At 40.2% G+C, this 27,931-nt stretch overlaps 2 protein-coding genes across 4 annotated transcripts in view; one reads left to right on the plus strand and one right to left on the minus strand.

Annotated features, from left to right (window-relative positions):
* SNX25 (sorting nexin 25) overlaps positions 1 to 13,098 on the plus strand; it is an 88,145-nt gene extending 75,047 nt beyond the window's left edge. For both annotated transcript variants that reach the window (XM_055711187.1, XM_055711195.1), the window contains 8 exons: positions 519 to 659; positions 1,244 to 1,357; positions 1,833 to 1,997; positions 6,921 to 7,038; positions 8,227 to 8,293; positions 9,896 to 10,077; positions 11,568 to 11,668; positions 12,260 to 13,098. In XM_055711187.1, the coding sequence (XP_055567162.1) occupies positions 519 to 659; positions 1,244 to 1,357; positions 1,833 to 1,997; positions 6,921 to 7,038; positions 8,227 to 8,293; positions 9,896 to 10,077; positions 11,568 to 11,668; positions 12,260 to 12,334 (963 nt within the window). In that variant the 3' untranslated portion in view covers positions 12,335 to 13,098. The remainder of the gene's footprint in view (positions 1 to 518; positions 660 to 1,243; positions 1,358 to 1,832; positions 1,998 to 6,920; positions 7,039 to 8,226; positions 8,294 to 9,895; positions 10,078 to 11,567; positions 11,669 to 12,259) is intronic.
* Positions 13,099 to 13,410: 312 nt separating this feature from the next.
* On the minus strand, positions 13,411 to 27,927 carry LRP2BP (LRP2 binding protein). 2 transcript variants are annotated; one of them, XM_005438960.3, is made up of 7 exons: positions 27,565 to 27,927; positions 25,451 to 25,564; positions 23,815 to 23,957; positions 23,631 to 23,736; positions 22,944 to 23,167; positions 16,170 to 16,335; positions 13,411 to 14,408 (listed from the first exon to the last, which is right to left on the minus strand). In XM_005438960.3, exons 1-7 carry the CDS (start codon positions 27,661 to 27,663, stop codon positions 14,343 to 14,345), a joined length of 918 nt encoding a protein of 305 aa, XP_005439017.2. In that variant the 5' UTR covers positions 27,664 to 27,927; the 3' UTR covers positions 13,411 to 14,342. The 2 variants fall into 2 exon arrangements, with proteins under 2 accessions (XP_005439017.2, XP_055567189.1); XM_055711214.1 differs by lacking the exon at positions 27,565 to 27,927 and adding an exon at positions 25,875 to 26,747.
* Between the last annotated feature and the right edge of the window lie 4 nt (positions 27,928 to 27,931).

Below are 27,931 nucleotides of genomic sequence, written 5' to 3' on the forward strand. Positions count from 1 at the left end.
TTCTGTGCGTGCAGAATAGCACAAGTGAGCAGAGAAATCATTCTGAGATGGCACCAGCTGCTGCAAGGTCCAGCTGCAGAGCTGCTGTGCCTGGTGTGTGGGTGAGCCTCAGCACAAGCACTGGGAAAGAAGTGTTGGGGATAAAGGGAGAGCACAGGAACACTCAGGAAAATGCAGATGGGAGAGATGGAGTATTGGTCAGCAATCAGAAGGCTGTGTGGTAGGTGCACAGCTGTTTGAAAAAGACATGTCAGGGAGATTTGATTGCTGATGGACAGCATTGCAAAGCCATATGTAAAGTATACTAGTGGTTAGCTGGAGGCCTGATTCAGGACTGACAGCATTTTGGGTAAAGTTTAGTTCATTAAGGGTATTGCTCCATGTGTAGCCTTCAAACCACAAGAGAAGCGTTGGACTGATGACAACTGAATTTGCAAGCCAACCCATCTGGCAGCCCAAATGTTCCACTGTTTGCTTTCAAAGTGGTATACCTTACCTTTTGGTTCCTTTCCCACAAGGTTTTAGAAGAGAATGGAGAACAAGTGCCCTGTTACTCTGTCATGGTGAGTTTACAAGAAGTTGGTGGAGCTGAAACTAAGAACTGGAGTGTTCCTCGGAAGCTCAGTGAGTTTCAGAACCTACACCGGAAACTCAGTGAGGTACGAATCTTGGTTAGGGGAGATTGCTAAAATTTGTCAGAATGATGTTTGGAGAGGGGAAAACTAGATAAAAATTTCATACTGCTAGTTCTTATACCAGCCTTTTGGCTTTTAGCCTTTCAGAGCTAGTTTTCCATCTGCCTGTTTCTGGCCTCTGCCAGATGCTTATAAAACCTGTTTATAATTTTTTTTTGGGGGGGGGCTTAATAATGAATGTTTTAGTGAACTAACCTGATGTCAAAATGGTATATGTGCTGCACAGTCATGCAAGAGCCTGCTTTAAATACCAGATTTTGTCTCTGGCTTCCAGGGGAGTGTTAGAAATGACAGCTTCTGGGGACAGAGGTGGTTTCCTTTTACAGTGCTTGAACCTGTCTGCTGCTAAGGGATAGATAACGGTGGTGGTGTGAAGAGAGAGGGTTTAGCTATGTTGGCCCATGGCGAGTAAGGGAGGATTTGTTTCGGGGTGCTGAGAGGGGTATGGAAGGGAGATGAGAGTACAAAGGAGTCTTTTCATTTCCATTCTGAACCATCTGTGTTTTCAGCACATGCATATTAAGTGAGCTCTCCTTTCTCATCCACAGTGTTTTCCATCATTAAAGAAAGTTCAGTTGCCTTCCCTCAGCAAGCTGCCCTTCAAATCTGTAGACCAGAAATTCATGGAGAAATCCAAGAACCAGCTAAATAACTTTCTCCAGGTAAGAAAGCAAAGACAAAACCAACAGATATCTAAACAGGAGAACTGAGTGGATGTGTTCTCTCTGTTGTTTAAAGAGAGAGCCTAAAACAAATGGATCAGATGTAAGGTTTGATGCTAAAAATGTCAAAGTTGTCTAAAATGCTTGAAGTTGAGATGAGTTTGGCCGGTAGTGACTATTTCTCTAGTAGTAAGTTAATTTAAACTTTGATTGATTAAGAAATACTAATAATGAATCCTGTAATTGCCACTTAACTACAACACTTCACAACATATTCCATAGAAATGAGAACCTTTTTTTTTTTTTTTTTTTCTGGCTTCTTGAAGTATCTTTGTGAGACATGGATATTTTTTTTCCCTCGCTCTACATCTGATCCATGTCTTAATCAGTTTTATTGGATGGCCTGATACGTGTTGTTCCTTAACAAGAAATATTTAATTGATACGTTGTTTCTGTCATTATTTTTCTTTCATAGAAATTGCTCTCTGATGAAAGACTCTGCCAGAGTGAAGCACTTTACGCCTTCTTGAGCCCTTCCCCAGAGCATCTCAAAGTTATTGATGTGCAAGGAAAGAAGTCCTCTTTTTCACTCTCCTCATTTCTGGAACGACTTCCTGGTGATTTGTTTTCTCATCAGGAGGTAAGTGATAGAAAAGTAATCTTCCCAAATGTAATTACTTACCCAAAATGAGCAGGGAGAACTCTTAATATAATGCATTTGAATGGCAGGTAATATTGGAAGGCATTTCCAAAGGTAATTTTAAATTTACTGTAAGTGAACAAAGAGTCAGAAATAAGAGCTGTCTGTGAATTTAAAAGGTATTTATTAATTAAATAAATGGATAAAAATTGATAAATTTATATGAAAATTTGATAGATATATATAGGCAAATGTGTAATCTATCACAAACTAATTGTAGTCCTGTGGTATTATCTTTTTTTTTTTTTTTTTTTTAAGCAGAATTTCCCACTTTTTGTGCTCCTGATACGCATATTTCAGAGGGTTTTTGACAGGTGAAGGTAACTGCTCTTAGGAAGCTTCTCTGGCAGGGAACAGCTGTGTGTCCGTAATTTCTGGACAACTTCTGAAGCAAAGCTAATTTTGACAAAGAACTGTGGCAAACAGCACAAGCTCACTGCAGACACAGGTGGGAGCCCATGTGGGCAAACCTGTTGGAGGATTGGGTACTAAGCCATAAAAAAACATTGTCCTTCAAAATAGATAAGTGACCGAAATAGCTCATTGGCTAAAATTGACCGTAATTTTTCCGTGGCACTCTATTCTCTGTGGTTCACGTAGCAGATAGGCAAACCAAGGGGCTGTTTCTATTCCCCCTTTTAGTTATACATTATATGAAATAATTCTTTTCTTACATGCTGTAGTTGTCTGCAGTGGGTGGGCCTTCTGCAGGATAAATGGAGTTTGGGGACCCCGTACAGTTCTAGCCTGTTAATAGACAAAAAGGTGGTTTTGCATCTCTTGGGAATAAGAAAATCCTATGTTTTCATTTTCAAAACTGTACTGTATTTGCACCTAGATTGCTGAATACACATATCTCATTTCAGAGTAATAAATATAAAGAAAGCTTTAATTTTTACACCTTGATAGAAGTACTGCAGCTCTAAAAAGAAAAGTGCATTCACTAAAATGACTGTTGGGTGGAGGTAGCATAAAAGCATAGAAGCGTGAAGCTATTTGTATTTCACTATTTAATTGAAAAACATCCTCAGGAAGAAAACCAGACTGCATGTAGATTGTATTACGTGAGTGTGTAGGAGGAGATAGTTAGGAAATATGAGAGAAGGAAAGGGAGTTTGTGAAGGGTATGAGAAAGGAGAGGAAACAAACAAATGAAGCAAGCATACGGAAAAACCGAAGGAAGCAGAGCAAAAAAATGCCCAGAGAATGTGGCAACAGAGAAGTTAGAACATAACTTCTTCCTCGGTTTAAATTGAATACTACTTCTTGCTTGTTACTCATGGGACTAGGAGCTCAATTTTCACTAGACTTATGCCAGGCACTGTGCAAATCTAGACAAAGACTGTCCCACTCTCTATCTACCTTCCACCTCCTCTCCCCTCCTTCCCTAAGCTTAAACACATAAGATGAGACAACAAAAATACAGATGGAATATAAGAAACTGTTAAACCTTCTGAATCAGTAAGGCAAACGTTTGTCCTGGTTTAAAAATAATGATGAAATTAAATGGAGGGAGGAGAATTGGGAGGGTGTCTGGGATCAGCTCTGCTTTTTGTTGGACACCCTTGTCTTTCAGTGTGAGCTTTAGATCAGCTCAGTCCTGCCCAGTGATAGCATTTTGGATAGTTTACCGAAGCAGTTAAAGTAGAGTTAAATCATTTGATACAGGGTCATTAAGGAAATTGTTAAACCACATGCTACAAATCTGTTACAGTTGCATTCTCTCTGTAACTAAGAATTCCTGCTTTCATTTGTATTTTGGACTTTGTATGAGAAGATCCTCTTCTACAGCCCTCTTTGCTTTTTATGTCATCTCACATTTTTCAAATATGTGTTAGAACAACAGTATTAGCTCTTGAGTGCTGTTTTCAGGATTAGGTGCACCAATTTCAGATCTCACATATATATATATACACGGCTCCTTGGACAGGGTTAGCTTTAGAACACGTTTCTTAGCTCTGAAGACCAAAACCAAATCAGGAAAAAATGCGGTTGATATCACCTAGAGGAAGGGCTCTTAGGTTTATGAAGTGCTAGTGGATAGAAAATGCACTATGGTGTAAGAATTTACAATTTCCATTCCATTGGGATCAATGATGGGGATACACTGAACAGCAGAAAAAAAGAGCAGAGACTTCAAAGATCATCGTGTTTACCCTCCTGCTCTAAGCAGACTCAACAGTACCAGGAAAACTCTTGGTACGGGTTTGTTTAACATTTTTAAACCTCTGGTAACTGATGTTCTCTGAGCAAGGCAGCATATCTCAGTTCTCAGCTCTCTTAGTGGTTAGAAACATTTTCTTACCATCTTAACCTAAATCTCCCTTCAGCCAGCTAGCTCTTGTCCTGTCTGCAGCAAACGCAAGAAGTTTGGGTTAGGATCATCTCAGTTACCAGAAGTTACTACTTTCCTTTTTTCTTTTCTTCTTTTATTTCTTAGACTAAGCAGCCCCAATTTCTCCTAGTTTTTGTTAGGTTGTGTTTTCTTTGGTTCTTATGATTTTGCTCTGGACTTAACTGATTAACCATATTTTTCTTGGAAATGTGGTGACTAAAACTTGAAACAAGATGCTTTCCCTGGATTTTCCTATTCAATGTATGAAAGTAATTTTTATACCTGTATGTGTATGTATGTTATGCAGTGTTCATGCTTAAACTTCATGATACTACATTTGCCTTTTCCACAGCAGTATGGCCCTGTAGTATTTTCTGTAGTATTATCGATATCAATTGGTTTGTTTCTTGCATTTACACAGTAAGTTATTGTTGCTTTGCATCTGTCTTTATCAAACTGCATCCTGTGGGCTCAACTACAAATTGAGTAAGCTTACCTGAAAATTCAGTAAGCTTATTCTCTGTTCTGTTGCCTAAGTGCTTAATGAAGATACAGAATGATGTCTACTATGAAAAATCAAATAAAACTCAATTTCTTGAATAATCAAAATGATGAAGGTCAACAAGAAGCTAGTTGACCAAAGGAAGATAGTGAACGGGACTAGAGTTTTGCTCTAGACTGTGTCCCCGGAGAAAACTCTGTTCATCTTCAGTGAATTAATGTGCTTGTGTGGTAAGATGGGTAATGATTTGTGGTTTCCTTGCGTGGCACTTCTTGTCAGATCGGTGTGGCTTTTTGTTCCCTGCCCTCAGTCACAGCTTAGCCTAACATTAGGAGAAAGCTTTAAAAGCTGGGGCCACATCAAGCTGTGGGAGTCAGTAAACAAGGGCGTCTGCATGGATGTTTACAGTGCACTTCACTGCTGTGGGTTTTTTTCTTTTTTTTCTGGTTATGAGGAAAGAAGCAGCGCTAGTGAAAATGCTAAATGCGACAAAGGAAGTGAAGAGTACAGGATATATAAGTGTTGGAATATGCAATGCTATGGAGTTAGTATTTTATATAGTACTATGCAGTGCCATGCCTGGAGAAGATTCAGGGGCTGGAAATGTACCTGAAGTCAATGATGGGATTTTGAGAGTGGGAGGAAGAAGTAAGACAAACTGATGTACAGCTGAGACAGTGTAGGGTACTCGGTATAGCAGGGTTCAAATGACAGGCAAGGGATGACGGAAAAATCATGACCATAAGAACAAGGCCAAGAAAGGCCCCAAAATACTGCAAGCGAAATAAGCTGTGAAGCAGGTTTTGCAGACTAGATGATGAGGGGAGGGGGGGGTAGCGGGAAGGCAGTATTAGATGATGGAATGATAAGGAAGAGATGATAGATTTCTTTGAAAACTAGAAGAAAGGAAGTTTTTTCTGCATTCTGACCATTCCTGAACCAGAGACTGGGGCATTGCACCAACTTCAGTGGCGGTCAGGTCTATCACAGAGGCTTTGCTCTAGGCATAAGCAGGCAGGGAAAGATCCAGGAAAGCAAAGGGATGTGCTGGCTGCCATTAGTAATGGTAGGTGGTGTAGTCCTGATGCTGAAGCAGATCTTCATGACACTGAGAAAGAACCTGACGTCTGCTCTCCATTCTTGAATAAATGGTACTGCCAAAACTGCGGTGGTTCAATCCATTCTTCTCTTGTGAGTCGATTTTGAATAAGTCTGCTCCCTTCAGTACCCTCAGTTTGGGTATCCTCAGACTTGGGTCACTAAGTATTGCCATATTATGTTTCTGCCTGGGACTGATACTCATGAACGGTTGTTGTCTTTGCAGTGGCCAGTTCCTCTTCTGCTGCTGGGTTTGATTCCTGGCTTACTGCAAGGACAACTTGCTGGTGCCTGATCCCACTGAGTGGCTTCAGCTGTGCAGAGCACTGTCTGTTCTCCAGGGGAGCCAGCTATCTGCTGCTTCCTGTGCAGTAACCAGATCCTTGCCCTTTCTTCCTAGCTGCTTGCATTCCGAACAGCTCCAGCTGGCTGGCTCCCCATCCTGGATGTCCTTCATGGGCGTTGTGTCAGAGGAGGCTTTGCAATCACAATGGCTCTGAGTGCCATCTTCTCCTTACATCACCTGCTTCCTAGCAGCACATGGCTCCCATATTAACAGCTTTCACTTCTCCAGCTAGTGTTGACAAGTCAGTATAGGCAGTGGACCCTGCAAATCTGAGCAAATCCACCCAACACTGAGATGCTTACTGGGGCAAGAGTGCAGGTGGAAGATACAGCAGTGGTGATGACTCCAGCGGTGCAGAGTGTCCTCATCACTCTTGTCCAGTGGGAAGTGCAATCCCTTTTCAGACTCCCTGATGAGGTTCCTGTTTGCCAGATCTTGCCAGCAGCAGAGTTGTTGGTTCTAACGCCTTTTCTTGGGAGGGCTGGCTGTGCTCCTTCTCCAGGGCATGGTAGTAGCTAAATCCATTCTGGAAGAGGGATGGGGAACTGCAGTGCATTGCCCATACTGTGTCTCTCTTCCTAGGAAGAAACAGAAGAAGATAGTGACCTGTCGGACTACGGAGAGGAGGTGGATGGGAAGAGGGACTCTCTTGCTGAACCATGTTTCATGCTTATTGGAGAGATTTTTGAGCTGCGAGGAAGTAAGCTGTAAACCTGCTTATTTGCTAGTGGAATCTGTTGACCAAGAAATCTGGGCCACTTTGTAATTCAGATTTTCCTGCTGTTCCCGTAAGCGGAAATGTTCTTGCAATCTATATAGCCGGTTTGTCTGGAACAGAGCTGTTTTTAAGTACAGAATTTTGGAGCTTTCATTCAATAGTGAAATTCCAGTATAACGTGGCAGTAAAAATGTAACTGGGAGGGGAGAGCATTTGTGTTCGATATTCTTAAGTTTTTCATTTAAAAAAGTAAATCTGGAAAAACCAGAAAAGTAAAAGCACATTTTCTGTTAACAGGCTACATGTTAGAATGTATGAATTATGAGGAAGATGGCTTCATTACAGAACATGTCACTGACAAAGCAACGTAATTTTCATGTCCGTTTTAAGTGTATATGCATTTTAGTTCTAAGTCTTGTACAATGAAGAAGATGGCTAGAATTGTGGCATTTTTCAGTACCACATTTCTTTTCCTCCTTTACATAACTGAATGATGATAATAAAGAAAACTGGTTTTGTTTATATTTGAATTGCAGGCACACTTGACACCCTGTAAAATTATTTACAGGGTAACTGTTAGAAAAATGCAGCACCTTCCAAAAATGGCAGATGTATCTGCCAAATATAGACTTTCTTGTGCTGATGGTGAACAGCATGAAAGAAAGATTAACCAGTAATTACTAGGAAGCACTCACATTTGTTCCCTTTATTTGTAATGAAAAGCTAACTGCTTGGCTTATTTGAGTGAAAATGTTTTCAGAATTTTAATGCTGCTGCTGTGTGTATGTTATACTAGTAGGTATGAAAGTGGTGTGAATCTTGAGTTTTCTTTTTTCTAGTATAAAAAGGGTTATAGGTAGTTGTATGGCTCAAGAAACTTGAAATAAACACAAGTTTACAGTACTAACTACAAATACATGTTATAGAATGTTTATGTAACCTTCAGGACTTAAAAACTATACAGCAAACAGTACAGGGAAAACAATCAAGAAAAATGAGACCCATGTACAATTAGTGAAATCTTAGAAAGGATTGTAACAGATGTGTTTACTGTAGGGGTAGGCTGTTGGGTTTTGGGGGAGGGGATGGGGGACGGTTTTGGACATGATCATGGGTTCCCCAATTATTAACCCCTTGATCTTTATTTTCCGTCATTTTTCATTGTTCTAGTGTTCAAGTGGGTCAGAAAAACATTAATTGCACTAGTACAAGTCACTTTTGGAAGAACTATCAACAAGTAAGTAGCTATTGGTTTAAGTGTACCTGCATCATTGTCCTGTGAAAAAAGGGTTGAGAGCAGAACTGTTTAACAAAAAAAAAATTGGAAAAACAAAATCTGGACATTGTTGCATATGATAATCTGCATTTGTTTCCCACAGCTCAGTTTACAAATACGTTGATTAGAGAAGACACAGGTGAATTTTCTTCCTTCTTTTTTTTCCCCTTACACAGGGTTTTGCTTTTGGAAGAACACAATATTTCATGGGAGATGGACATAGAAAAAGAGATTTTTCTTTCTTGTTAGTGAAGCAGCATTGCATATATATGCACGTATATAAAATGGCTTGCTATCCTGTTTTTCTGAATGGGCTGGCACTGAATGGCTTTTGATAGTTTGTGCTTTATCTCAGTGGCATGAAGATTTTTTTGCCAGATCTGAAACTGATTTCAAGTCGAATACATACTTCTCTAAAGTGACTGAAATAATGTTTTATGCATTATGAGAACAATTAATTCATAACATGAAACATGTACACATGTAACAGTGATGTGTTTTCATGAAGGCGTTTTTTGTATCATTTGAAGACAAATCTGCCAAGTGAAGCCTGATTGAGGCTCTGAAGTAAGTGTGTGTGTCTGTGCACACTCTTCATGTTGAAAGATACATCGTTGGTCAGAAAAATTGTGGAAAAGTACCCTACCAGCAGAACAGGCTCTTCTTTTGTCCAGTCAGTGACTAAATTTGCACATGCCAGCATGGCTTTTAAAACCTCTCGTGTGTTATGCAGCAGTAAATTGGACTGGTCTCTGGTGGTGTCCGTTCACTGAGTTTTAAATTGATTGGTTCATTTGTTTACGTGCTGCTGATAACTAGCATGAAAGACATCTGAGAGAGGACAGAGAGAGTGTGTGTGTGTGAGCGTAGCATGCATGTAGAGTTGGTGTATAACTTTTTGTGTGCTGGTTGAATTTCTACCAAATTTCTACCAAAAAAAGATCTTGATTCTAAGGGTTTTGACTGTACTGTGGCACAGTTAGGCAGTACTGCTTGGAGCCTGCTGTACTGCCTCAGACTCTTTTTGCTACAGAAGGCTACAGTGAGTGCCTGCAGCCACAGGATGAGGCTGCTATCTCCATTTGTAATCCCTTTACTAACGTGCTGTTGCTATCTGTGAGGGAGCTTACTGTGCTTTTATCAAAACTTCATCTGTTTCTATCCCAATAGGCATGTCTGTGCATGCAGCTAGCTTGGAGTTTGCTACAGTTACGTAGCTGAATTTTATGTCTTTTTCCAGAGAGGCCTTTGTAGTGCCCATCCTTGAAATGCAGTTTCAATGTACATTTCAATGTAGTACTTGTAATCCACAAACATATATTACAAATTACATTGAAATGTAGCCTCCTCTATATCTTGGTCAGGTTTCTGGAGTGACCTAGGTCCTAGAATACCCAGAGCTGAACATGACTTGTTGTGATGCTGTTGAAATTAGCTCAGGTAAATTGGGATAATTACATGAAAATGAGCATTGCTTCCACTACTTTCAGGAGTAAAAAAAAATAAACCTGCATAAAACATGAAAGACTAGCTCTGATGTGCTCCCTTTGCACTTCTTTACAGGCAAATCCGTGACACTGTGCACTGGATGTTCAGTGAACCGATGCTTGTTTACTACATTGGTGTGTTTCGAGATGCTTTTTGGCCAAATGGAAAGTTAGCACCACCACCCAGAGCCAAGAGTGACGAACAAAAGCAAGAGACAAAACAGAGAGCACAGCAAAAACTACTTGAAAACATTCCAGGTGAGATCACTTTCATTCTGCTTAATCACGGATTTAATAACTAGTAAGGAAGATGTTTAATCAAGTACTGTTTTGCTGCATTTTAGATTTTTACTGTAGAGCTGTAAGTCATGGTTATTTACATAAATAAGGATAATTCTGGCCTTTCCTGTCTGGTAAAAGATGGATTCAGGTATTATCGGTGGATGCAAAGTCCAGTATCACTGTACCTCTGTCTGCATCTAGTATTCATCAAGGAACTGAAGTTAAGGGAAGACTCTGCTGGTTCTCTCTGTGCAAATAGCAGGGGCTTCTGCTACCTGGAACTGCTCGACAAATAGGGAGGGTGGCATCCCCCCAATTACTACTTTCGCTTTCATTTCAAAATCGAAGAGGGAAGTCTACCCACACTGTCAGTGTTGTGTGTTGCTGTCTGTTTCTTATAAGAGGTTTCAAGGCACGAAATGCTAGGGAGGGTTCTAGATTGAGTGGGGTTTCCAGTACTGTCCTTTGCCTGCCCTTACCTCCCAAGCCCAGGCAGCTTCCTCGTCAGCGTGCACATTTCTGGAGCACCATTCTGAGATGCTCTATCCCATCCCATTCACAGGAGTCCAGTTACAAAATTCTGACTCTTCAGAAGTCACATAAACCCAAAGGCGCCTAACTGTGAAGAACCCAAATCATTCCCTTTAGCCATGGGAAATGCACGTAAACATAGGTTGAATGCTTTTTGTCTCCCCTCCGTCCAAAAGAATGTACTTTAATGAGCTATTTTATGGCTTCACTGAGATATCTCATACACCCTCTTGCATTAGCTTGTTTAATCAACTTTTTCTGCAAAAATACTGGCAGGTATGCATGTAAAATAGTCATCATTTGATGTGTAAGCAGCCCTCCATTTACTCGGTTATATACCCACCTACTCAGCTAGTGGTGGCTTCTGGTTTTGTTTGTTTCCATGTTTGGAGAGGTATGTCAGGATATAGCTGCATGCACCTTAATTTAATGATGAAGCGTCAGATCATCCTCTAATATAATCCAAAATATAAATAATTGACTTAGAATTCTCTTCTCTGCTTACTTGTGGGAAGTATTTTCTGTGAAGACTGAGAGGCAATTAAAGTGCTAAATCTATTTTAACCATTGTAGGAATTCTGTCTTTGTGACTGAAGGTGTATTTATTAGGGTGGTTTAATAATGTATGAGATTAGACATGAGTCTGAAAGGTAAACTACCTAAACGTATACTATATATCATGTTGAAATACTTAAAATGTTATCATTGAAATGCATACACTATTATCTACCCTTATTCTCAAGTTACCCAAGTTCTCTTTTCAAGCTGTGACCTAAGTTATGCGTGATTTTTGTAAGACTGATGAGTGGGGACTAGGTATCTTGTAACCAAGAGCTGTGAAGTGCAGTGGTTTTGTTTCCTGTCCTTTACGGGTTAGCTGAGGGTTTTGCCTGGCGGGAATGAAACAATATAAGCTGAAGTAACATTTGTTGCAGATACTCTGCAGAGTCTTGTTGGACAGCAAAATGCGCGTCATGGTGTAGTGAAAGTGTTCAATGCACTGCAAGAAAGAAAGGCTAACAAGCATCTACTCTATGTGAGTAACCAGAAAAGTAACCTTTTAACTTTATAATCCTGTTAATTGCTGAGCTTTCATTAAAAAGCCTGGGGTGTATGTTTTTGCAGAGATCTATGTTGTACTATTGTTTCATATGCAAGTAATTGCTTTGTTATTAAAATAAGTCAGAAAAAACATACTTTTTTCCGTTATCTGACTAATCTTGAATAATGAAAACCTGTTTAAGCTTAAAAACAGTATTGCTTTTGTCTAAAAGAGATCCTCTGCCATGTCCAACTTGCCTGACTTCATAAGGTGCCAAGTAATTTGTTTATACAGCTGAGAAAAATAAACATACCTTGGAGAATCCTGGGGAAGGAGAGCTCCAGGCCTAGCTCGCAGTTAGGAGACGATAGCTCTCCAGAAGTCCCACTGGTCTGCTCTTGGTTGGGAGTGGTTGGAGTATGCAGCTGGATCCAAGTGTATCAGACTTTCCCGCTCAGTCAGTCTCTTCTGGCTCATTTCCTGCAGCAGCCAGTCGCATAACGCAGCCTCAGCATGGGATAGAAACATGGCAGAAAAATTCTCATACGGCACCTGCACTCATCTTAATTCTTCTCTGTTTTTCAGGTTTTGCTGGAACTGCTGCTAACTGAACTGTGTCCTGAGCTAAGAGCTCATTTGGAGCAGCTTAATGCCACTTAGGTTTGAATCTGCACAATTGGACCACTAGCGAAATGTCTATGTCCAATAATAGACATGAAACTTATTTTCCTCTTTTCCATAGAGGGCTGAGGACTGATTATTTTTAGCATTTTTCTTTCCTCTTGAGTTTTTTGTGAAGTAAACAGACTTGAAAAGATCTGATGCTGTAGTAGGGTAGACAAAACAACGCTGTATAGTTGCCAGTTTTTATTTAAATTGTTCTATTTGACTACTCCTCTGTTTCAAATATAGATTAAAAAATAAACATTCATATAAGCTGAAAGAAAACAGAAAATATTTTAAACATTTATGAAAGGAAATTTTGCTTATAGTGGTAAACTAATGAATGTTGTACAGAGTTCTAATCTCCTCACTGAGGATTTGAGCATTCCTTTTTTTCTTGTGTATTGAAAAAGCCTTGTTGTGCAATACTACATGTAAAGCTATTGTGAAAATTTTATCAATTTTGTTTTTACCAAAGATTTCCCATAGTTTGAAGCATTTGTAAGCAATAAAATAACTGGATTGCAGTACTTGATAAGGAGGCTGTACTGATAACTAATGAATGAGTTTGACAGCATTAGTTTCGTAAGGAATATCTACATTACTTTGAAGTCTGTGTCGAAAATATGTATTGTAAACTGGTATGTCCTAACAGAATGCCTGTGTTAAATGTTAGTGCAGAGACTAGTGCTTATGAATTGCTTCTATGAATGATTAAGTACACATTTAATTAAACCATTCTAATAACTTCCCTGATATTACTCAGGGCTGTTTTATTCAAATATCCCGATTTCAAACAACTTTCAAATCTTTCCCTTATTTTATACAAGGAAAGAAAACTATATGTCTTCAGTGGGTTTTTTTAATTTATGTAAAAAATATGTAAATATGGTCTTAATGCACATCTAAATAATTAAACATCATCAAAAATCCCTAGGTGACAGTCATTACTTTCTTTTAAATTCAGTATAGCTGTGCTTTTAGAAAAACTGCTTGCAGCTAAGACCGGCTATATTGTAAGGTACGTAAAATCTGCATGCTATATGTAAATCAGTGTTTTTAGTAACATCTAGCCTTCTGTTCCAACAGATTCAAGAAAGTTCTAGGTTGTGGTGCAGATCCCAAGAAGCAAGCTTTTACAAATAAACAGGTATTTAGAAATGCTCAGGCTTACCATAGCAATCAGCAAAGTTTACTAGCAGTTAATGGAAGTATCTTTTGATAAAAGATTCAGCATAACATTGCTCCGGCGTACACACTCCTAGCCAAAAAGATTTCGACTATTTCCAATACAAACAGAGGCAGTGTAAATGTAGTATGAAGGACTGAGGAGTACAGGCCTTGTGCAGGGGACATGTATATTCAGTGTTGCCATACTAGTGGGCTTTTTTCATAGTTCTGTTAGTATTTGCTAGTTTTCAAAGTTTACAGTTCAAACAGTGTCGAGTTTAGTGTCGTACGGGCCGATTTCTAACTTAGACTCTCTGCAGTCCAAGAGTAAAATGCATTAAGACATGTGAGTAGATTGAGAGACATTGCAAAAGCATGTGAAAGAAAGTATACAGACCACTCACAAGATGTAAAAATGGTTCTGACCTGTGAATGGGTTTTATGTGAAAACTAGACAAGAAAATTAAAATGTAATGTTTAAGTACTAAAAATGCAGAAAAGAAATTTTTATTTGGTTTTGATTTGATTCATGTGCCATTATCAGTACACATGAAGACAACACAGGACATCTGTCCCAGTAACATGTCCTTAATAAACCTGAAGTCTCCAATACCATTTTAAAACATCTGCCTTTGCCTCATCTCAGCTGAAGAAAGAGTGTAAGCATTTTGCTTTCCCTTTTTTTTTTTTAGATAAAGCAATTTACAAATTCTTTTTTAATTTATTGAAAGTTGAAAAGCAGGCAGTAAGTGATGAACAGTCTAAAATTGCTACAGATTAAAGATGGTTTATTGTAGGAAATACATTTCTGTACCAGTCACAGTTAAAGGAAACACTATATTTTCCCGAGATTGGCTGCCAGTTCAAGGTCAGAAGCAACACCAGGATCCAGAAGGCATGCCTTTGAAAACAAAGAATAGGGAGCTCTAGTTGATATCTAAAATAAAATTGTATGTTGTCAATGTAACATTAATAAGGTCTTTGAAGTTTTGGTGACATTATCTGAGATAATGAATTTGTTAAAGTATTAGAGTTAATATATTCAGCTTTAAATCCCTATTTCTGATGCCACGGAAGAAAAATTCAGTATTTTAAATGAGCGTACTTTAGACTATAGTCTTGAGTTTGTTTTTATTCTGTCCCTATGGCATGTGCTGTCACCAGTCAGAAACACAAATCTGCATACAGACTGGGTCAGTTTCATTCACTTCCATCATCTATTTCAGTACCCCCTGGGATACCCATCTTTTTTTTCTTGCCTCTTTCAAAACTGACTGGGTCCAAGAACAGTAGGTCAAAACCGCAGCTGAGCAGTTAATTAAAAAAGCAAACATGATTTTAATTTTAAGTGGGTATAATTGTACAGTTAACACCAGAATATTTTCCAAGTACAAAAGAAACTGAACACAACCACAGCTCTTGTCCTTTACTTGTTCCCAAGTTACGGCTTCGGGTAGCTTTCTTGTTTATTTTCTGCTCCTTCTCTTTTGTTGTTGATATAGAGATGCATGGCGCCAGTCAATAGAAATCATCTCTTTTTACACTAAGAAGTTAGTGACGTTCCTAGATCAGTCTCAGACATATAGCTACAGAATGATGACTGAAAGTTGTAATTTTCTGTAATTACAAAGCAGTGCGGCAATTTAATCCTGATGGGCCTCTTCTGTGCCTTAAGGCTTACCTAGGACTGCTGGCTACAGTGTGCCTTACACCCCAGTTCGTATTTCTTTCCTCATCTGCGCCTCATCCTATCTTCTGTAGCACTTCCCACAGCAGGACAACAAAACATATAAAATGTATGTATTCAGAGAACAACCTGCTCTCCTAGGCCTCTTCTGTCAGTGGCTTACCTGAGTAAGGAGCCACAAAAATTGTTATTTGTAATCTATCATTTACATAACTCTCCATTTATTGCACCAAGCTGGACATCAAGTTATTCTACTTGAGGAAACGAATGGTCTCTACATGCACAAAAATCAAGAGTCTCTCTGAAGCACAGATCCAGTCTTGCTACGCTCTGTTCAGTTGGCATAATCATCTTGCCTCAACAGTACCTTTAGGCATCACTGATATTTATCAGATTTGTCTTCTAGAAGCCATTATCGATCTTTTTCCTCAAGCAGTAAATTTTACTTAAACTTCAGAATTACCAAAAAATGTGGCCTATTTTTTCCCCTGTGTATCAGTGACAGTAGATGCTCAGCTATTGCTAAAAACATAAACATAAAAATAAGCATGACAACCAGTTACAACTGATTAAGTATGGTTAATGAAGGTTGTAATTGTTAGAGGAGAAGTTACAATTTTTTCAGCTTGAGAGAGTGACAGACAGGAAATCATCCGGGGATAAAATTATTCAAATCTTTTGGCTAATTTATCTTGCAAGTTACCAAGCTCTTTGCAGTGGTGATTATCACAGATTTTTTTTTTTTTTTTTGGTTGGCAGAGTTGTTTGCTTAAGCAAGTGGTCAGATAGTACCTTTCACGACTATTTTTAGGTTTCAATATGATTTTATCACTCTTAATTTTCTTGCAGAGATTTTTTTTTCAAACATAAATAATGTTGGAATCTTTAACCAAACAGCAAGTTTAAAGACTCAAATCTAAGGTATCATGCGATTTCCTGAGACTTACATTGGTCTGTAAGACTTACCCAGCTTACCTTAGAATAGTATTTTTTAGCAGTGGCTTGATCTTGCTGTACACCTCGGCCAAGCTGGAAGCATCGAGCCAAGTAGAAAGCAGCCATAGCAACCCCCTTGGCTACGTATTTAGGAAGACAATCAGTTATCTTTGCTAGCATCTTGATGTCATCATTTTCTGTAACCCTGTTGTGGAATTTACAGCATTAAGTTAGATAATGCTATTTCAAACAATAATTAAAGTTGACCGTACATGACTTGACAATGCCTCCTTCCATTTACATCATTAATCCAAAACAAGCTGAAATTTACATGTATGTGGCAACCTGATGAGGATTCTTCTATTGAGTATTTGATTTGAAGTTAGTCTTATTTGGATGTTGTGATAGTAAATACAAAACAAATACGTAACTTTTGCAGTCACTTTCACTATTGTTACATTAGTTATAAAATGCAGCATATTTTATGCTAATTGTTCCTATTTAAAGTATTCCATCAAAATAAATATATATATATGGAAGACAGGCAAAGCTCTTACTTCATACAATTGAGTAACTTCATCTGGTGGAAAGTGTCCCTGCCCACAGCAGGGGGGCTGAGACTAGGTGGTGTTTAAAAGGCCGACCCAAACCAGTGCGTGGTTCTAGAATTCCAACTTCTTGCTAGGATATTGACAAATCTTAGTGATCTGAAGATCCTGGACTTACTTGAGAGCCTCAGGTTATAAGACCCACTTACGACAACCACTTAAAACTGTTTCAGCTCAATTATTTTTGATCTTCTGCATTGCATCTGCTTGCTGTCACCTTATTTTCAGCATGTTGTTTTTACTAAGAACTATTTTAAGAATCAGGAGGACAAAGTGAACGTTTTTTTTTAACTATCAGGCTATAATTGCCTAGCATTGTTACTCTAGTACTAGGTACATCATTTTCTAAGTGGGAATTGATTTATTTTTTTTCTAACTACTGTCTTAAAACAGAAACTCCCAAGCCCCATATCCTTTCCAGAGACAAACAGTAATTATATGCTGCTTCACACATCATTGTAGTTTGTTGTTGTGTCAAATAGTCACAGACTTGACAAAAAAGTGCAAGTCGCTGCAGTTTGTAGCTACTCTCTGTAAATCAATGTCTGTGAAAGATTATTCTGAACTAACCCCCTGCAAGTCAGGGCTTGTTAAATCACTTTAAAGTGTTGAGAGGAATGTTCTCCCACTTAATTTGGTGCCATTAACAAATGCAGTAACACGACAGGAGTAAAAAAAAAAAAAAAAAAAAAAAAAAGCAAGCTTATTGGCAAGAACATTCAAATATAATAACGTTAACCTATTACCTCTTTTATGTTTTCTGATGCATAGCATTTTTGCCTTCCTTTCCAAAAGGTGCACAACAGAATGCTCATGCAAATAACAATATCCTGTCAAGTCAGGCAAAAACTCAGTTCAGCACAGTTGACTTCGAGAACCTACCGTAGCAATGGGTAAGTAGAACTGTGTGGGATAACAAAGTTGTGATTTGAAGTGAAGTATCAGTAGGTGATCTAGACTCCAAATATTAGGCGAGGTTCTACCATACGTAATCGTGTCATGTTTGTATGTTTGTACATAACGTAACAAACTGCATAGTTGGTGTGAACACAGAAGGAAAAATTTTAGAAGAAAAGGTACTGATGCTTGATACAGCTGGTTGAACTGCTGAGGTTTCTGCCTCAAGGCCAACTGCAATCCCAGTTAAGTGGAACTGATTTCAAGTATGGTGGCAGTATCTTTTGGTACAGAAATTGTCACTTCTGGCTGTATAGGGGATTTCATTGCTATTTTCTGCAATCACAATTGCAGCTGATGAAGTGCACTGTTTACTTGTCTGAATAATCCACCATGTAGCTATTGACTGGAGGGGATGCATTCCAAGCAAGACAAGCTAGACTGGACTGAATGGCTATCAGTCTACTTAAAGTGCAAAAGGAAAGAAACAGTTCAGAGAGAAAACAATCCTTCTCAGCAATGAGTATAGCAAACAGCATTCACAGCTGAACTACTGAATTACCGGAGGTACTGCTGTGCAGTGACATGTATATACAAGGGTGCAGCTTTTCTAAGAGGGTAAGTTGTGACATGTTTATTGCTGGGCAGCAGCAGCTTTATAAACATACCACAGAAAGCATGGATAATACTATGTGTAGCTTGTATAAGTAGGCACTCATGTCTGCATCTTATTTCCAGCAAATTGAAATCTGACGGACAGACTGAATTTTTAACCATATACTGGCCAGCTCTGGAGGTTTGTTGCAGAAGTGTGCTGTTGATCAGCTATAGAACTGTCACGAACGTTGCTTTTCTCCTCCATGAGTAGTTCAAGATACAGAAACTTGATACAGACTGGCTATTTTAAATATTGCAGCCTATAACAGAAGTTGCTATTTCTGCAGTACACAAACCACGCCAGAGTATGTAGAGCAGTGAGTCCTACAGCGATTGCCTGTGAAAAGGTCGGTCAGTGCTGCGTAATTGTGGCTCAGAGCTGTACCTCTACGCAATCACCAGAAACTGCTTGCATGCAGATGCCTTTTTTTTTGTCCAGGCTTCAAAATGCCTGTGCAGTACACATCCCTGTAAGCAGCAACGGAAAACTAAAGGGTGGTAACTTGGTACTGTGTGCAGCAGCTACTTGTAGGTCCCAGGCTGTGCTACTCACAGTGCTTAATGCAGGATCCCAGGCAGTATCAATGCTTGCTTTTCCTGTAAAGGACACAGGAACTGGACCAAAGCACGCTGAGCCACAGAGCAAGGGAAATGATGGGATGTAAGATGGTGGGAATACTTGTATTCTTTGCGGTACTGGAGGGGTGAGGTGGAGATAGATGAGTGGTTGCAGAACCATGCTGCTGTGGCAGACACCACAGAGAATGAGGCATCTTGGACCCTGGTGACCCACAAAAGCAGGACTCTGCTTCAGTCTACACCTTCCTGTATCTCAACCGAAAAAGTGTATGAAGCTTTAACAGCTGTAGACAACCGCAAGCAAGGTCAGCAAGGAGAAACTGTAACAGCAGCACGCAGTGGACGCCGAAAAAAGGAACAAGTGCTTGTAGTAGGTGACTCTTAAGGGGCACTGAGGTGCCCATCTGCCAGCCTGACAGGGAAGTCACGAGAGGTATGCTGCCTTCCAGGAGCTGAGGTCCAAGGTGTTGCTGAGAGGGTGCCACAGCTTGTCACGAGCACAGACTACTATCCGTTGCTATTTTTTCATGTTGTTTTGAATGACACTGCAAGCTGGAACCTGGACAGAGTCAAGGAAGGCTACAAAGCCCTGGGGGTGCAAGTGAAAAAGTATTGGTGCCCAAGTTACCTTTTCTTCCATTTTACCAGACTAGGAAGGGGTGCAGCCAGAAATACACGGTGCAACCCAACTTCTGGCTTTGTGGCTGGTGCTGTCGTGAGGGTTTTGGCTTTTATGACAATGGGATGTTCTTCGATGACTGTAGCCTGTAAGGAGGGTTGGGATCACCCATCTAGAAGAGGCGAGGGAATCTCTGGCAGCAGGCTGGCCACCTTGGTGAGGCAGGCTTTAAACTGAAGGACCTGGGGGGCAGGGTACAAAGTGGCAATGCTTGTGCCATTACAACCAGCTGTGGAATAAGCCAGACCAACCAGAGCAGTGACAAATGTTCCTTGGGTGCCTCCCAAGATGAGAACCAGAAGACCAGCAACTTCAAGTGTATGTATACCAGTGCATGCAGGCTGGGCAACAGCAGGAGAACTGGAGATCCACACCCTGTCAGAAAGATACTGTATCGTAGGAATAACTGAAATGTGGTGAGGCAGCTCACCTGACTGGAGAATCATGATGAATGGCTATAGGCTGTTCTGTAAAGACTGGCAGGGAAGAAGAGGAGGAATCATGCTCTATGTTATGGAGAACCTTGGATGTATAGAAGTCAGCTACGATGATTGTGGAAACCCTATCGAATGCCTCTGGGTCAAGATTAGAGGGGGATCTAACAGTTGGTGTCTGCTGTCAACCCTTTACACCAAGACAGTAAGGCCAGCAAAGCAGTATTTGGGTTACTTAAGCTTCAGGTCACCAGAACCTGGTTCTTATGGGTGACTTTTGTCACCCAGACATTTGTTGGAAGAACAATACAGCAGCTCACATGTCATCCATTAGCTTCCTGGAATGCGTAGAGAACTGCTTCCTCATGCAAATGTTAGATATGCCAACCAGGAACGAGGCATTGCTGGACTTGCTACTCACAAACCAAGAAAATGTGCTTTGTAAATATTTCTGTTAGTCATAGCCTTGGCTGCAGTGATCATAATATTGTCAAGTTTGGGATCCTGCTGAGCACGCTGGAGGTTAGTACTAAAACACAGGCGGTATGTTTTAGAAGAGCAAACCAGCTCACTCAGAGCTCATTTGGGAAGGACTCTGTGGGAAGCTTCCATGGAGGATAAAGGAGAAAGCGAGTGCTAGGCATTTTTCAAGAATGTTGTCCTGGAAGCAGTAAAACTGCTCATCCCCTTTAAAGGTAAGGGAAGTAGGTGGAGCAGGATACCCCTTTGGCTTAACTGCAAGCTTCTGAGCCTGCTCAAAACCAAAAGAGAAGCATATCAGAGACAGAAAAGCAGATGAGTACCCATTGAGAGCTACAGGGGCATTGCCAGGACACACAGAGATGCAGTTAGAAAAGCAAAAGCTCAGCTCGAATTGGGATTGGCCAGAGATGTCAAAAACTACAAGAAACGTTTCTCCAGGTACATAAATAACAAGCAGAAATAGAAGGAAAATATTGGCCCACTGTTAAATGGAGAGGTAAATTAGTTGCCGGTGATACTGAAAAGGGAGAAATTCTCAACAATTTCTTCAGCTCTGTCTTTACCAGCCCTGTTGGGTCCCAGGCCTTGGGAACAAAAATCTGGACTAAGGCAAACACAGACCCACCATCGGTGAAGGAGGAGTTGGTATGTGAACTATTACAGGAGGTTGACCCCTACAAATGGATGGACCGTGACAACATCCACCTGAAGGTGTTAAGAGAGCTGACCGATGTCATTGTGAGGCCATAATCTTTGAGAAGTCACGGAGATGGGGGGATGTCCCAGAAGACTGGAAGAAAGCTAATGTCACCCTTGTCTACAAGAAGAGCTTAAAGGACAATCCAGGAAATTACAGGCCCATCAGTCTTACCTCAGTCTTAATTCAGTCCCTGGGAAAGTTACGGAGCGAATCCTCCTGGGAGCCATCGCAAATCAAATGAAGCATGCGATTGGGAAAAGCCAGCACAGGTTCACCAAGGGCAAATCGTGCTTGACAATCCTGATTGCCTTCCATGACAAAGTAACCTGCTCGGTTGATGTGAGGTGAGCAGTGGACATTGTCTACCTGGATTTCTTCAAGGCTTTTGATGCTGTTTCCCACAGCCTTCTCCTAGAGAAACTGGTGTGTTGCAGTCTGGACAAGTGTGGTGCGGTGGGGGCGGGGGGAACTGGCTGACAGGCTGCGCCCAGAGCGGGGTGGTAAGCGACTCTTTTTCACGCTGGCAGCCTGTCACAAGTGGGGTCCCCCAGGGATCGATATTGGGCCCAACACTGTTTCATATCTTCATAAGTGATCTGGATGATGGGATCAAGTGTACCCTGATCAAGTTTGCCAATGAAACCAAACTGAGTGGGGGAGTGGATGCTTCGGAAGGGAGAGCCACCCTGCAGGAAGGCCTGGATAGGCTGGAGGAGTGGGCTAACAAGAAATCTATGAAGTTCAACAGGGACAAGTGTAAGGTCTTGCACCTGGGAAAACATAATCCAGGAGTGCAGCACAGCCTGGGATCTACCCAGCTGGGGAGCAGCTCTGTGGAAAGGGATCTGGGGAATCTGATGGGTAACAAGCTCAACAGGAGCGAACAAGGGCATTGCCAGCAGAGACAAAGAAGTCGTTATCCCACTCTGCTCAGTGCTGGTAAGGCCACACCTGGAATACTGTGTTCAGTTTTGGTCCCTGCTAGACAAGAAAGATGTGGACAGGCTGGAGCGTGTCCAGAGAAGGGCCACAAAGATGATCAGAGGACTGGGAAGGCTGAGAGAACTGGGTTTGTTCAGCCTTCAGAAAAGGAGGCTTAGGGGAGACCTTATCACCATGTTCCAGTATTTAAAGGGTGGCTGCAAAGAAGGTGGGGACTTCCTTTTTCCAACACTTTACGTGGAAAAGAGGTACAAGTTACTTCTGTGGAGATTCTGATTGAACACGAGGAAAATTTTTCACAGTGAGCCATTGGAATAATCTCCCCAGGGAAGTGGTAGATTCCCCAACACCGGAAACTTTTAAGATTCAGCTGAAGAGGGTGCTGGGCCATCTTGTCTAGACAGTACTTTTGCTAAGAAAGGTTGGACCAGGTGATCCTTGAGGTCCCTTTCAAGCTGGGATTCTATGATTGTAGGGGTTTAAAAGGGACTGGTGAAGGCAGGAGCCTAGAGGAGATTGTGAACTGAGGAGACAGGAAGGCAGGGTTGCATGTGGACTTCTGCTTGGTCTACTTGGCATTCTAGTTCAAGACTCCCTTGTTTCACAGGATCAGAAAGAAAAGTTCAACTGTACTAAGTAATTAAGAACCTTTATAGTATTAATTTCATCTGTGATCATCCCTCTTTGAAGATGAAGTTTTGCAATTCATTATCTCAACTGTTTCTTTCTCTTGAGTTTGAGAGACAAGAGTATGAAATTACTAATCATTTTAATCCAAGTTACATGGTCTTACATGAATAACCATAATAAAAGATACAGCAAAATTAACTTTACCTTTTGGCTAATGCAGCAGCGGTTGTATAGAATTTTCGGTTGTAATAATATTCCACCAGATGGCCTTGAGCGTAGATGTTTCCACGTTCTGCTGCTTCTCTCAAATACTCCAAAGCAGCTTTGGTGTTTTGATGTACACCTTGTCCATAGAGATACATAAGACCAAGTGCTCCCTGTGATTCTAGATTTCCGTTGCCACACGCTTCTGAATGCCAGAAAAAGGCCTAAACAAGAGGCACAAAGTTGAGAATATATTTACTTTAGCTGCTTCTGTTGCATACTGTTTACATAAAAGCTTTTACATCAACCATCCTGTAAGAAGTGCTTATACATAAAAGAAAGCAGAATCCTTCTAAGGGTTTTAAACTTGTGTCATTTATGGTCAGAGATGTCAATCAGTGACACCTGCTTGATTTATGAAGGTTACCAAAGCTGACAAATTCATTCCATCGTTCTCACAGATACTCGTATTAAAAATAAAGTTTTAAAAAAATATATAATCTTGGCTGGCAGTGTCAAGTGAGTCAAAATGAGGGATTCTGGCTGTTCATACAGGCTTACATGGGTAATAATGCCTACCAGTACTTAAAATTCAACTTTCAGAGTCAAATACATCACTGTAATCTTCCTGTGAAATTCGAATTTATTTGGGACTTATGACACTGAAAAGGTACAAGTGGGCCTTACCTTCTTCAGATCTTTTACATCTGACGCAGAATAAAGCATTCCTAAAGTACTCTGGGCCTTTATGCTTGCTTTTGGATTGCCGTGGTCTGCAGCAATAAGCCATAACCTAAGAAAATGGGGACAAAGAAAGCTGTAAGTAACACAGCATCTTATATTCATCAGGAAAATTGCTGACTGCCATTACCTTTCGGCCTCTTCAGTTGACTGCTTAACACCACATCCTTCGTAATATGCTCTGCCAAGATTGTATGCAGCTGCGAACTTCAAGTGTCTTGCTTTCGGAGAATCAGAGTAGAATATTTTCTTCATGTATTCCACTCCTCTTTCCTAAAATTGAGACATTTTAGTCATTACACTCAGACTGCAAAGAGGATGAAATAAAAAGCCTGAGAATCCACTAACTTCTGTGAGACAGGTAATTTTTTCCGCTTTGAAGGAAGTCTGAGGCAAATTGGCTGGACAGTCTGGAGAACAGTGTCATACCAATGCAGAACTCATCTTTGGTTACTAATCAGAACCTGGATTTTTGATTCTCAATGTATTTTTAATGTGAAACATTTCCTTATAAATGTTCATCTGATACTATACTATTCTTTGCTGATAAAAATTTTCTGAAAAATATTCTTGTTCTTACATACATTAATGTCACATCCTAAACTTGCTATGTTTTCAATTTTAGACCTCTCTAAACTTTTTCATATTGCATAATGTATCTGAAATCATAAAACAACCTTAGCAGGAGGCAAAGTGATACAATAGTACGCTCCGAAGTCCCTCCGTTAAAAATACGTTTGATTCATAATGGACAACAAAAGAATAATGTTAGATAAGCAAGTGGAGAACATTGCATATGAGGAGCTGTATCGTCTATCATCCAAGGGCCTCAGAAGTGTTTTGGAAACAAGATTTACACTGTTGCAATTTAGCATTGACATCCTGTTTAAATACAGTAGAAGTAGCCCTTTATAAAAGGTTTCTTTTTTATTCACCTCTCATAATATGCGAAAATGAAACTTTACTGAAACGTTTATTTGTGGCTAAACCAATATGGTAATTATACAGGCATACAGAACAAGCAAACCGCCTCTGAAAACCAGCAAAATATTTTGTGCTCTGCTGACAATCCTGTAAGCATCAGAGAAGAGTCTGGTGTGTTAATATACTGTTTCATTCATCATTTTGCCCTTCCGTCTTATCTACCCTTTCTTTCATCCTATCATCTTCAATAAATGTAATCTTTTCTTCTTATTATAGCAATTCATTCCTTTATCTTCCTTTTTTGTAATGTAATTCTTGAATTTTGAGTTTTCAAACTTTTGCAAATGTAATTCTTCATTTGCCTAATTTAAAAATATTACTGTCAACCACTGGCAAAAGCGCAATCTTCTTTAGCATCCATGTTAAGAGAACAGAAAGTACCTTAAAAACATCTTTGTGCAACAGATGTTTTACACTTTGAAATATAGTTATTGATTTTCATTTTTACGCATTTTATTTTAATTTGTATGTACTGCTCATTAGAAATTAAGATTAATAGCGATTTTTAAACATAGCTTCCACACAAAGTACAAACAAACCCTCAGAAGTTGTATTTTAAAATCCAAATTAAGTTTTTCAGACAAACCAATTTTATAGCCATTTTTTAGAACACCTTCAGCCCAGAACCCCTCTCTTTAATGATTCTTTGTAAATATCTGTGCTTCATGAAACTAATTCTAAATCAAAGACTTTATTTTAAACTACATAATCATGCTTACAAAGCAGCTTTTAATAATATCAGCTAACGTTTAAAGTAAAAAGCGTACAGCTAGATTACTCACAGGGTCTTCCTTAGTGCCTAGCCCATCATAATGCATTACACCAAGCTGATACATGGCTTGAAAATCAGTATCCTTGATTTTTTCAAATTGTATTAATGCTTCTTCATACAATCCCTGGGAAAGACAGCATAAACAATGCACTACACAGAACAAGGAGTACATATAGCAGCTTAACTTTCCAGTGTATACTCTCTTACAGTTTTTCAACCTGGAGCATTTCCCCTCATGAGGAAAGGAAAAAGAATTGCAACCATAGAAGTGGCAGAAAACAGAAATATAACTAAGTCAACAACCACAAGTTGGATAGGGTGGAAGCACTTTGGACTTTCAAACAGGTTTTCATTCATTTTATATATATATTACAAAAATCCTAAATATAAGCACTGGTATACAATCATCTCTGAAATTAAGACATTCTGACAACCTTCTCCTTCCCCCAGATGTAGTCGTCTTAGTTTAAGGAGATAAGAATCTAATTCAGATGCCCTGCCCTATCTATCTGACATCCTTAACTTAGGTGAGCTATTCTTCTACCTCCAGGGTTTAAGAGTCTGCTTTTACATCTCAGTTAAGGGTTGGTTTCGCAAAGGCTAAACTTGCATGTCTGAAGACTTTATGGACCCAGCTGCCTGCCCCACACTTCCTATGAAAGCATCACCTGCAACCGCAGAGATACTTTCACTTCTAAGAAAGAATCTTGGAGAGTATATGCTTCTGCATTAAGTCAAAGAAACTATATTTAAAAATACACAAACAACTGTAATTTAACAGTTAACTGAGCCTGCTGTCCTTACTAAAATATTTTTATGCATGCTAGATAAAAACAATACTGAAATTAAAATGCTCTTCTCTATACTTTTCCTTCAAGTTTTTTGTATGTTTTGATAATACCAGACTGCAAAAGCTTAGAACTGCGCAGTAGTCAGTCAAACATCCTCACAATGACAAAATGCCCCTTGTTAATACTGTCCAAACTATTAATTGTCTCAGGAGCTTAGCCGTTACGACTGTGTGGGCTTTGTTTTTTTAAAGAACTCTGGGGAAAAAAAACCAACCACCAAGTGCCTTTTTACAACCAGCTGGCCTGAGCATCAGAAAAAGAAGTATGGGAGGCACCTGTACCTGAGAATTTAGTGCTGTAAGGGGTCATATGACTCTGATCAGGCAGTGATGTTTTTTCTAACACCTGAAATTGCACTACTATGAGAATATGCATTTTTAGGCACTACAGACTTATGTACAAAAATCTGGAAATCAAAATCTGCTCAAAGAATAAATTTAGGGATGAACAGCAAGATATAACATGGACATCCAAGCCAGCTCATCAAGAAAGACAAAAGTCTTCTGCTCTGGATGGGGTCAGCCACAATCATGCTAAAATCAGGCCGTTCGTTAACAGAAACATTGAGGACAGGGCCCAGGAAGCAGAAACCTGAGTGAGTGAATTCTGTCCCTGCTGCAAACCCTGAGACTGATTTACAGCGTGCCGCTAGTTGCATTATACACAGTACCAAATCCATGCACATCACATTTGAAGATACGTGAATCGGTGCTTGTACTACATTCTTTTCCATCTTCCTGAACTGAGTTATTCTAATTTTCACAAGGAATTGTGGTTTAAGCTCACCTGCCAGCCAGTCTGGCCCTGTTCCCTGAGCATTTACTTTCGAATCCATGGGTGACCGAAGCGGGCAGGGACAAGATAACGTGTTTCAACTTGTTGCATCGAAACTAGTGGCTAGGTAGGGGACAAAGATGGAAAGCTGTGCCTTGTGTCAGGGACCAGTACCGTGTAACTGAAAATGCAGCGTGTTGTGTTTGGTCAGTCAGCTGGTCAAGAAACGGCTCGGCTTGGAAGTCAGCTGTAGGGGTAAACCGCCGCTTGCCTTACCTGGTCCTCGGGAGACTGGGAGGCAACTGGAAGGCACCACTAGATGCTTGGGAAAGTGTTGGAAAACCTTACGTAGGGGGAACACCTTGTGATTTTCACCAGGAGAAAAAAAAGACACAGGCATCTCTTGTAGGTTTTTTTTAAAGGTCTCTCTTTTCCCAAGGAAACGGTGTTGAAAATTGTCAGCTTTATAATATTTACTTAGAAGAAGGAAAGCACAAACCTCTTCATAGTACAGTTGTCCTTTCAGAAAAGGTGCCAGAGGATCTCCACCTGCCGCTCTCCTCTCCAGCACCTCCGCTGCCTTGGCAAACAGAGCCATGCGGCTGCCGTGCCCTGCTGACAAACAGACATGCGTTGGGCTGGGGTTTTTTTTCCCAAAACAGATGGAACAGCATCAGTAAGCACACCGAGTGTCTGAAGCTGGTGGGGTCACTTCTTACTGCGTTTTTTAAGACTAAGGCGCCAGCGAGGGCAATTTTATAGAAGGGAGAAGCTCCGTGCGGACAGCCTGACCCTTGCTGCCGCGAAGAGCCTGGAGACGAACCAGAACAGGAGCGGGGCCTGCACGTCGCGGAGCACCTTTCGGT

The sequence above is a fragment of the Falco cherrug genome, chromosome 1, assembly GCF_023634085.1.
Source record: "Falco cherrug isolate bFalChe1 chromosome 1, bFalChe1.pri, whole genome shotgun sequence".
In the NCBI taxonomy this organism is placed as follows: domain Eukaryota; kingdom Metazoa; phylum Chordata; class Aves; order Falconiformes; family Falconidae; genus Falco; species Falco cherrug.